Genomic DNA, 12462 nt, shown 5'->3' on the forward strand with positions numbered 1-12462 from the left:
GGAACAAATCAATATTTATACTTTATTCCAGAGCCAAATTTTTATTTAACCCTACAACTAAGAGACATCAAAGAGCTGAAATGAGAGCCTCTTCAGAATAACAGCCTTCATAATGAACAGAAATACAACTATTTTCACGTAACTACCAAACTTCCACCAACATTAATGCATAATTTTAATGCAACATCAGGAACACTAAGAAAATCAGCCAAAGGTGAAAAAAGGTAAATCAATACCTTAACTGATACATTAATTCATAGTCAATCAGTCAACATTCCACCATAATGAGAACAATGCATTGTTTGTATGCAAGTGAACTTTCTGAAGAAAGGAATACCTTTTGCAGAAGAAAATTAGGTAATTAATAACAAACACTCCCTTAAGCACCCCTATTATTATCAACACAAGTTTAGAATAAGCAGGAAAACTCTTTGCTGGAACCAGAAAGCAATGTGTAAATATGATCAAAAGAGGAAGCTATAATATAATTAGTGCACCACTATGTTTCACATGAAGACAAAAGTGTGTAAGATTTGTTTGTTCGTAAGATTTGTTTGTTCGTAAGATGTTTGCTAGTAAAATTAAATATAACAAATTATCACCTGAAACTCTTAAACTCGCATATTGGTTTCGTAAAATGAATAACACATACCACTCCAACATCATGCTGCTATATAATATTTTAAACTCGAACAATTATCAAAATTCTACTTCTCAATATTTTCAGTTCCACAAATTGGTCAAGGAAATAGAAAAATAATTTAATTCAAGAATAATAACATTATCCGTACTACTTTCTCTCTGTTTGAGGAAATGGAATGAATAATCAGATCACAAGAATATTACTATTCCTAATAATGACCTTAGAGTAATAAACATAGGCCAGATCCTTCAAAATATTTCTTTATAAGATTGTATATATTCACTTACTGCATGTATTTTTAAATTAGTAAATGCTGCCATATGTTTCTCATATAAATAAATTCTAACGTGTGACATATGTAAATAAATACAAAATTAAACTTTTTATATGCAACATGAAAGGGGCTATTAGAAAAATTTTCTCTAAAAGACCTTTCATCAATTGAAACACTTTACTTAATATTTTTAGACTAATTCCATTTCCTATAAGCAATTAAATATTTTAATTTATGTAAACTATAAAACTTATAAATATTTACTGGTATTCCTGAACACCAATGTAAAGTTCTTTGTCACAATGCTTTATTTATAAGCAATACTAACTTCTTTACATCACCCTTACACTTTACTGACAAAAAATAATTAAAAAATTGTGATTAAGAGAGCTTGATTATTATTGAAACATTAATTTTTAGTCTGAAATATTGCATGTATCAATATTTATTTCAGGAAATCTGCATTTTGGATGTGTATAAACTAAAATTGAACATTGAATTCTGAGCATGGGAGTTATTAGGAATGTAAAAAAGTTTTTGTCTAATTGTATACCAAGAGAAAATCAAAAGAGAACTTTGATGGGGTAAGGTTATTCTTAAGAGATTAACTGCTATCCAGTTTGGAATGCAAGGCACTCATGAATTATGTCATTGGACATCAAAGTAATTTATGCACAGAAAGTACACACAATTAATTCATAAACAATAAGATGGTACTTAAAATGCAAACGACATGGAGACCATTTCAGTTAGTTAACCTTTTAATTTTTCTTTGAAAAATAGGAGGTCATAGATATTTTATATACTTCAAAATGGAACATTGGAACTTTCTAATACGTACAATATTAATAATAATCACAAACTTTCTACTTTTATTGAAAACAATTTCATAACAATCAAAAAATTTACATTAATGCAGGTAAAAAATTAAGAAACTGTTAATGTAGAAACCAAGGAGGAAGCTCCTTTGTTATTCCCACGGAATTTTTCATAAAGGGTGATCATAACATTTTTTACCTACAAAAAATTTAATTGCATGTTATCTTGTTAGCTTAATGTGTAATGTATACATGGTACAAGTTTTAATGACTGGACTCCAGCATTGCATCAGCAGCAGATGTTGGAATGTGAAAACGACAAAAATGCCATTCTTAAATTAAATGATATGATTTTTTAAACTCATCAACTGGAAATATTATACATTTGAAAAACAACATGTTTCAAATGCAAAATTAAATTTACATGGTTGACTTCATGTTGCATCAAATGCCTTCCTTAGGATGATTAGCCACCAAACACTGAAACTCCTATGCAGAATTATATCTATCACATCTTTTCCCCAGTTCACCCAATTTTCTCAAGAAAATGTCTCACATTTTTCTCTCATACTCATTCCTTGAGGCCAATACCCATATTTTAAGGTCCAGGATTTTATGACACAAACTTGGGAGAAAGTGTCTTCTCAATGTGTGGCACTTAACTCCTTTGGGGGAATTTGATACTCCCATGATACAACTAGAATGCAGCCACTATGCAATATTATGCTGTACCATGCAAGACTACATGCACGTAGTTTTGTGTTAACGGTCAGAGAGTTGTGTAGGGAAATTATTACAGTAAAGGTGCATTTTTAAAAAGAAAAGATGACTCTATCCTATATAACTATTATGTTTCTAGGATTTAATTTGTTTCTTCTCATATTACCCGATAGTTTTAAAGTTAAATAATTTTTCTTTATTCTATTCACTTTTCAGGTCGTCAGTATTCATAAATATTATGCAAGATTTTAAAACAATATAAAAGTCATGGGAAAATAAAAACTTCCAGTAATCAGATCTCTATTAGAAAATTCACTCACAAACTCAATTATAACAGTAATCGTGAATATTTCACAAGCAATCTAGTGTATCAATCAATACTCGATTAAAAATGTGGCATTTCATATAAAATTACTTTATAAACATAGCATATGTAGCTTGGAAGTAATGAATGTATACACAATGAAACAATTGAAAACCTCAATGCAATAGGCCACTAAAATCCAAAATTCAATTTTACAAAGATGATAAAAGAACAATTTCTTAATAAAGTAAAAAGCAAATATATCTTTCTTCTCATCTCACCGGAGGTGCATGGTGGGCATTAGGTTTTTCTTAAATCAATTTTTAATTCCCTGATACAGACTTATCTTACCTTGTAAATAGCTGAATAAACCTGGCATTTAAAACAAAGTTATAATTTACTCCTTTATGCATCAAGGTTTTCAACTGAAAAGGATTATGATGATATTCCATGTTGAATTCTAAAATCCAATGTGGTTAACATATTAAATTTGAAAATCATTTATCCCACCTAAAAGTAATGACTTTCACTTTTAGAGATAAGAGAGTCTGAAAAACTATACCGAAGTTGAAATTGAAAAATGGTGATAGATAAAATCCTAAAAGGAAGGTGCAAGCTCCTATGAAGCAATACACCAGCAGGCAAATCACTAGCACTATCAAATGCTAATAGTAATTCATAAGGGCACATCAAGTTTGAGGAGGACTTGATAAAAATTCATGTTGCAAAATTGGAGGATGGGGTAATGAGCCAAGAGACATAAAACCTACCTTGATGGTAACACACGCTTCAATTAACTTCTGAGAGACAGAGTGCATGGAGACAAGGGAAGAGAGAGAAAGAAAAGTACACCATGTGACTCCTGGCTTAAAAAAATCACCCAACAGATAACCCGACGCACTAGTACAGTATATTTTACTATATATTGACTTTCACTATTTTCAAGAATGTGTTGCAATGTAAAAAAACAAATGATTAACATGTACAAGTTTACACTATATCTTGTACTATAAAATATGCACACTTTGACATCTGTAACAGTAAGTGGGAATTCCTAAATGGATATTGATTGTGGTTTCTAAGGAGAGGAAAATGGTATATTACTTAATTCTACACAAAACTGGGTAAAAGAGCAACAAATAACATGTTCCTAAAAATAAGAAAGTGCACAATAGTGAAGTCTTAATTACTTTCATATATTTTAAATAAAATGAATCATTGCTTTCACTGAACTAGAATGAAAATCTGTCACTATTCAAATAATTTTGTGATGTTGGCTCTTAAGGGCTTAATATATGGGTTTTAAATATGCTGTAATCGCATTGTCTATTGAATGGGACCAACTTTTACCTTCCAGATATTTTTATAAAAATGTCAACAATATATTACTGTGTTAAAAACGTCACCTCTCTTGCCCCTCAGCTTCTGTTGTAAAAAATTACAGGGCTTTGATTTAAAAATATTATTCAGGGACAGCCTCTAATGTTTATATAATTTTGATACAACTAAAAGATGATGAATGCCAGCATAAATAACCAATCTTACATGTGCATTATTTACAATTATTAAATATTCCCATGGCTGAAGTCTCCTTCTATGTTTTTGGTTTTTGTTTAGAAATTATATATTACGTTTGTGCAGTTTATTACATGTCTAAACTCAAACCTTACATTTAAGATATAAGAAAAATATTTTTTATTCCTGTAGGATTCAGTGTTTTCCGGAGCATGGTTCTAGAGAAGTCGTCATGGATTTTCCACAAGGTTAGATTTACCAGCAATGATGTCTCAATGGCTATCCTCATCATCATCCTCAGGGCATTCATACCAATAATAATTAGTTAGGGCTTAAGAGTACAGTAATTTGTAGTGCCTAGATCTATCACAAAACCTACCCTAAGTCGGTGGACTTCAGCTAATAATAGCATATCCTCTGCTTAGGCTCAGGTTACTTCTGATTGGCTGTTGCTCATGCTCTATCTCCTTACTCTAGTCATCTCTACTTTATGGAGTACAGGCTTCCACAATTATCAGTGGACATATTCTGTATCTTGGTTCAACTGTCTTTCTTCACGTAGGATTTTCATTGCCTCCTTTGTCAGATGATCCTAATATTTGCTTTATTTACTAATCAGTTTACCATCATCAAAGAAGTTATGATGGTTCTAGTAGAGGATGTGCTCTGCAATTTGTGACTACTCTGGATAAATCAGTCTGATGTATTTCCTGTGATCCTTAATTAAGGTTTCTCATGTATGGCATCTTATTGAAGATGCTTTTCCTATCACTCACATGGGAAAACTAACATAGCTTAGAATCCCAAGTGGTCCTTCTCTCAGACGACTTGGGTACTTTGCATTCCTAGTGGCTTGAGAATGGTCTGTTTGGTGATTCCTCAGTATCCTCAAGAGTTATTTCATGCTGGAGGGGATGTATGGAAGAAAAGCTCTAGCAATCTGTTTTTCTTTGTTCTTGGAGGTCCTTTCAAGTGGCCTTCACCAACATATGTTTTCAGGGGCAGAAGGATCACCCTCTTGATATATTCCTTCTGGTAGAACATTTAGGTGCCGGAGTTTCAAAGGCATGTCATCTCTGTCTGGAATGGATAGGAATATTCTCTGCTTGGGTTGGTGGTGGTGACTACGTCCCTTTAAGTAGAGGTCCAAGTGTGCCAGCTCCAGTGCAATGTGTGGTAGTGTACCAGGGTTCCATCTTCCTCATGGTAGATCAGGATGTCGAGGGAGGTAGGCTATGGTTTTGCTCCATCTCCATAGTGAACTTGATGTTAGGGTGTTGCTTATTCATGCCATCCAGGAGGTCTTGCAGCATCTTCGGTTCATGGGGCCAGACGATGGTGTCATCCACATAATGGAATAAATTTAAAGGCTTTTGCTTCCCAGATGAGATAGACCTCCCATCAAAGTACTCCAATGAGAAATTGGCGATGGCTGGTGAGAAGAGTGAGCCAAGGTTAATGTCATCCATTTGTTCAAAAAATTTCCTGCTATACATGAAATACATGGATGTTTTTAAAGACAGGATAGAGAGATGGTTACTGTGATACAAAAATGATGACCCGGCATCAACACCCTGAGGGCAACCACAGACATCAAAATATTGACAGCTGAAAGATTGACCCAGTGGAAAACCTGTGAAGAAAACTATATTCCTACTTTAGCTCGTTTTTCACTTGCCCAACAGCCTATTTATACAGGCTCCACTGCACTACTCCACTCATTGTATTTATTCCTTTTTTACAAGTAGATAGCAATCCCAGTAGCCAAAATAGTGCTAGTGACTGTTTTAAATGTAGTTTCTGAAAACTAAAAAAATATAGCCTATGTATCAATTTACCAAATCTAATTTGCTAAAGTTCTACATAATGGACTACAAGGTCCACCTGATAGTATGTATGCCATAGTTATATGGTCCTTTTCATGAGCAAATCTAAAGTTTCACTTCCTCAACTATGGTTTATATAAAAAAAGGGGGGCAGAACATGGCTAGGATTTAGCTGAAAGCACATCCTGAGACATCCATCCATTTAACTAGACACATAGTCATCGGCAACCACCAAATTTTCACCTGATACCTAGCCATCAGTCGCTGAAACTCTCATTTGCAGGGCTACAATATCACATTCATTTTCATATACAAATCAATTACTAAATACTTATTACTGTAATATGTTTAGCTCTTCCAAAATTGGATTCCTAACCAGCCTTAGTCACTACTTCTACTTGTTGCCAAATTACCATCCAGCAAGCTATGAGCATGAATTGGTAAACTACAAAATTACAATGCTCTATTTTTGCTCCTGAAGTGCTGAAAAGTAAAATTTAGTTTTTCATTGGTCTACTTTTAGCACAAGTTTCTTGAATTAATATGAAAGACCATCTTTATGCATTTTGAGTTCAATCATTCAGGATAAAAATCTGAACATTAAAAAGCATTTGGACAAAATGACTTAGCCTTGACACTTAACACTGATCAAATAATCAATTATAACCATTCATGCACATTTCTTACATGCAGTTCATGCCAAACAATTGAATCATCCTATCTGTATCTGACTAATGCTAGAAAGGCATTAAGTCAAAGAATATTAGTAACACATTTAAGAAAATTTGTACAAAAAGAATTAAGTTGTCATTAAAAAAAAGCCACAGAAACATAATATTCCATGGATAGCATTCCATAAACAATCACTGTATCAATGCCATTTAATGACTTCTCACTTATTTAACTTATGTTCAACAAATAAAATACACATTATTTTACATAAAATAGTCAAGACCACAATCAATTTACCACTTTCAATCCCCCCACATTGATTGATTATAAGGGTGCAACAATAAGTATAATAAGGGTGCAACAATAAGTATACCAACATTTAATAATCACAAAGCACTCGACTTAACCTTTTGCAGAAGTGAATTTTTTTATGAACTAGGATAAAGTTACATAACACACAAATATTTAGGAGTTGGTGCATTAACACTACAAGAGAACCATGTACTGAGAAGGTACATATGTTTTAAAACGTTTTGTACAAGGTAAAAAGGCAATTTTTTGATATTGCTTGGGCAGCAAGCTAAGCATGTCATATCACAAAAGGAAGCAAAAGTGGGTGAAATGCGTACATAGATGGAAGCTTTTAGAATGAACCCAGAGATACAAATGCCACAAGGAACGTGCTGCTGATGGAGGTGAGATTGGAGAAGAAAATCAGATCAAAGGAAAAAAGGACAGTTAAACTGTATTCATTTCAGGGCCAGGAATACTTACATGGGTCGGGAACGGTGATGATGATGGGAGATAAGACCAGCAATAGCATCATCCACATTTCAAGGGAAAAGGTCATTTCAACATTGGACGGTGTTTGTGTTGGTGTTCGTCAGAAAATTTTTAAATGGTAAAACAACGCAGAGATTAGTGTGGTAGAGAATTTAAAAAGAAACAAAAGAATTGAGAATATTTAAAGAGTCAGAGTTGACATAGGAAATTATTTAAGAAGAGCAATATTTCATCAAAATGAATTAAAGATAAACAGTGAATTGAAGTGGTTATTCATAAATTGTCCGGTGTTGGAAAAATTGAGGGGCAGACATACAGAATGTGCAAAATCAGTCACCAGCCAACAAAATGATTTCCCAATGGGGAGTGTGTGGGGTGAGAAAAAAGAAAAGAGAAAAAATTGTTAATGCATGACAGATAAAAAGTAAATGATAAGAGGGCACTTATGATAAAAATATCAAGTATCTTGTAAAATGACACTACAATCACTGTGTAAAAAACATTAAATGACTCAATTACTAGAAACACCTGAGTTACTATGCTGCATAACATTACAATGTAATAACATCCACAAAATTGTAACATTCCACTGATAAGCCTTTTGTGCTCATTGAATGTGATAAAGCAATTTTTAGAAGTAAATTAAAGATCACTTTAAACAAAATGGAATCATCACAATCAAGTCCAGTTAACTCAATGTTTTTATTTATTTCATCTTCATTTTTATGTATGACTGAATAATATATTTATCATGTAAATGATATACTTATAAGATTCCAATAATTTTGAAAATAATAAAGGTTGTCAACAAAAGTTAATTAAACAGAACTGGCTACAAAGGATTTTTATTCAGAATTCTCAGGATTTTCACTTTCAAAAAGAAATACTTTATTTATCAAAGAACCAATGTATTTTAAATAATTTTACACCTCATTAATTAAATGGTGATTAATTATAGCTACAAAACCAAATTCTACATCTCAGAGAAAACAGGTTTTCCATTAAAAATTGCTAAGAAAATGTGTAAAACTTTTTTTGCTGTATTAAAACACTTTTAATAAACCCTTCTATAATTCTAAACATTTTCCAAAATCAAAATTCCACCAGTGCCATTCCAAAGTTACTATTCTAAAACTATATGATACTCATGCAGAACTGAAAAACATCATCAAGTTTTAAAATTGGATATTTAATTGAAAATTAATGTACACATTTTGAAATTTTAATCATACAAATTTTAAAATATGAGTAATTTAACTGAATAAGCTAACTTTCAATAAACTTAAATTTAGACTGGTCCTAAGGGACAATGGAAATATGAAAACTGATTAGAATGTATGCAAAAAAAGTCAGAATGGAATTATGGCTCAAGAAAATTCCAGGAAAATATTCCATGAATTTTTTGCTGTAATATACGACTTTAAATGGTCATAAATTGACAAATATCAATTTTAGATGTGAAATTTGAGCAAAATTTTAAATTACTGATATATTAAATTTCCTGCAACTTTAATTCAAACCTACAAGTAAATAGAATGATCTTAACCTTCTCTCTCTTATCAGATATAGTGCATCTAGTATTCCTCACCTCAATAGAAACCTATACATTCTGTTCCTCAAGAATCTCTAACTACACTGATGCTCAAAGTTAAATGTTATCTTTCAATGCCAACCTTTTTGGTGCCATTTTCAAAACTTGGTTTAGTTTTTTTTTGCAAGAGGAACTGGTGCTTATTAACTATGTATATTTAAAGGCTCAAAACCAGTTAGAAAAATTGCTCATATATGTGAGACAGATGTGTTATGACAGAAAAATGGACACCATTTATGTAGATGAATAAATGAATTACGTTTCATAAATTATTTATTCTCATATGTAAATTTGTCACTGGAATATTATGCATTTGTCAAATATTATAATTATCTTCAAACAAATGTGGAAAAACTTGCATGCAAAACATATTTTTTGTCCGAGTACAGCAGTCCTGCCTCTAGCAACCCTTAATAAACTACCAGCACTACTTGGCTGAACTCTGTCCTAATTATGCTACTATCCAGATTAACTGGGTTTGAATTGACAAGGGTTGATTGATTGATAAAAATATACAGCTGAATGAATCTCATTGAAAATCCCTAAATAATACAAAATGAGAAAAATATATCGAATGGTGATGCCTGGTATACAAGCACAACCTTTTGCCCTTGCCAAAAATTCAGGAAATTACTTTCTCTAAAGGGATACCCAAGTTGGACTACCAAATTATTTACTAAAAATGTTGTCTTCAAAATGATAGACCACTAAAAACAACATATTAAAAATACTGATGGTGCAAAAATTCCACATAATGATACATGATACACACATTGTAACAAATATTATGGGATACATTCCTAAATTTCAAGATGCATTTTCACGAAATTCAAATGGTTTTTCTGTTCTGCTAAAGATCTTCCTCTAGCTTATGCAGTAACACTTCACATACTATTATCCACCACCATGTAAATAGTGAATTGGATATATTCTACTTAAAGTGCACTGAAATCAATAATGCAATCAATATTTCATGCCAAAGTACAGTTTTAAATGCATCACTCTATAAAGTGAAATAAACTTGCTATTTCTGCAGTCTCACTTGTCATTGGCTAAAAAATTTGGGTTCACAAGCAACATAAAATTTTCATTCTTTAATAAATAAGTGAACAATTAAAACAGCAATGATGTCAAGACAGAGAAATGCCAAGAAAACTTTGAGACAATACATTTTTTTATATATGTACAAAAAATGTGATTTTTAATGCTAAGATTAGCCTTCATATAAAAGCATTAAAAATATGAGAAAAATAAGAGCCACCTGATATTACAGTTTAAATATCAACATTACCCAGTCTTATCATGAGAACATATAAATAACACACAATGACGTTACAATAAACTGCTAGTGTTCATAGCTTAATAATAATAGTTTCTATGATTTAAACTGAATGAAAATAGCTTTTCCTATATTAGCTAGGATTTAAAAATGATAAACTAATTAATAATTAAGTGATTAATTAACAAAGTAAGTTGTAAGTTCATCAACAATACAAGAAAGCTACAAATTAGAAAGTCCGCTTATAACCGTTTATTAATTTTCAGACAAATTCTCATTAATCAACCATAAAAAATGGGCATATCTCTTACTATTAAAAGATTCCTCAAAATATCTGTTAATCAATTACTGTAAAATCATGGTTATCCACAAGTGGAATATCCATTCTGTGGATTTTATGTGCCATTCCCTATTCTCATCTCCTCAAAATTAAAAAAAAATTACAATCGTAAAGATAACTAAACCCTTTGAAACTTCTTATCTGGGATATTCTTTTAAAAAAATGAAAGTTTAAAAGGCCTAGCTTTTCTTAAAAGTTTTAAATGTTGACCACAAAATCAAAACTTGCCAAGCGTATTTCATGTTTTAATTTAAACATTTCTGTACTAGCCATACTTTCCCAAAAGAGTTTCTCTCACATTCATTATCCCTGAGAATTAAAGAATCTCCCTTAAGGCAAGCAAAGACATAGTATTACTATGCAAAAAATAAGTCAATAATTATCTACACTGCATTATTTTAATAGGTATCAAATATGAAGAACATGAATTTGTATCACTATTCACTTGATAACAGTTAGGTGCTCTTGTAAAAAACTATCATTCCACCCTTATAAAAATAGTTGATAAACTATAAAAAAATGTACTTACAAAAGTTAAAAAACTTGAACCAAACAGGAATGAAACAGAGGAGTTCATTTGTTTCACAAAACAGTCAGCTTTTTAATCAACTATTTTCATTCGTACGAATTGAATCCGTTTATAAAAAGACCATATTTTTCACTCATTTTGGTTATCCATGTTTCTCCATTACATTTGCAGCATCATGCACCCATTTGAATGGAAAATCGAGAGTTTTTACTGTACTTATTGACTTATAGCATCTTGAGGTACTTCATTATTAAATGATAACATTATTTTTAAAACTCAATTCAATATCAATAAAGAATTTACAAGTTGTGACGAAGGAAACCTATTTCCAAGGCTCAATATATTGCATTTTAAAAATAAGCCATAAAAACCATAAACATAGCAATTAATCCAAAGGTCGGTTTGGTGGGCAGTGATGGTAGAGTTCACCCAGTACAAAGCCCACCTGCTTGTGACAGGGTTGGGAGCTAGTTCCTTCCCCAGAGCCATCTATGGTTTCCAAGGTAATTCTGGTACCCGATAAAAATCATACAGCTTAGGTGGAGCTGAGTGTGCCCAGAGAAGTGTGCCCAAGAATCGAACCCAGGTTCTTCAGTCCATAGTCCAATGCTTTATCCCTGGACTACCACACCTATTCTATTTCCCATCGCCTATTTTATAATTGTACACTCATTAAAATTAGGAATTAAGAAATTCATTATGCAGTGAAAAGAAGGCTGAGATTTATCATAATTGATACTTCTTAGTCTGTGCTGCATTTGTTCATCAAAATACTACTTACTAAGGATAACTAATCACTTAATCCTATTTGAAGTAATACTGACATTATAAATGTAATATCTTAATCCTTCTATCCCTCAATCAGCCATTCTGATAATTGTTTTCATATTAAACAACTACTGCCAAGTTAAAGACATGAGAACTACATACAATATCCACTGCAGGTAGTTTTATCACTTGCCAGAAATTTTTAATGCATTTAACACATTATTCTAATATGCAGATATGCTCAATCTTTGAAAAGTGCTTATCGACTATGCATTTCTCGTATAATACTGAAAAACACTATGAACCACCAACTTTGGTACAAAGACGGTGGAAAATGTACACATATGCTATAACGCTTAATTAACATCTCATCAAACAGATACTGCATTATATAAAAAGT

General features: G+C 31.8%; 1 protein-coding gene across 6 annotated transcripts in view; it reads right to left on the bottom strand.

The window, feature by feature from the left end:
* The window catches only part of Cip4 (formin-binding protein 1-like Cip4), a 221661-nt gene that overhangs the window by 13804 nt on the left and 195395 nt on the right, over positions 1 to 12462 (bottom strand). For 3 of the 6 annotated variants that reach the window (XM_071589326.1, XM_071589327.1, XM_071589324.1), the window contains exon 8: positions 3530 to 3559. The exons of 2 other annotated variants lie outside the window; for them this stretch is intronic. In XM_071589326.1, the coding sequence (XP_071445427.1) occupies positions 3530 to 3559 (30 nt within the window). The remainder of the gene's footprint in view (positions 1 to 3529; positions 3560 to 12462) is intronic. One more of the 6 variants, XM_071589325.1, reaches the window with a different exon arrangement.

The sequence above is a fragment of the Hetaerina americana genome, unplaced genomic scaffold (assembly GCF_022747635.1).
Source record: "Hetaerina americana unplaced genomic scaffold, ioHetAmer1.1.p SCAF_36, whole genome shotgun sequence".
Taxonomy (NCBI): Eukaryota; Metazoa; Arthropoda; class Insecta; order Odonata; family Calopterygidae; genus Hetaerina; species Hetaerina americana.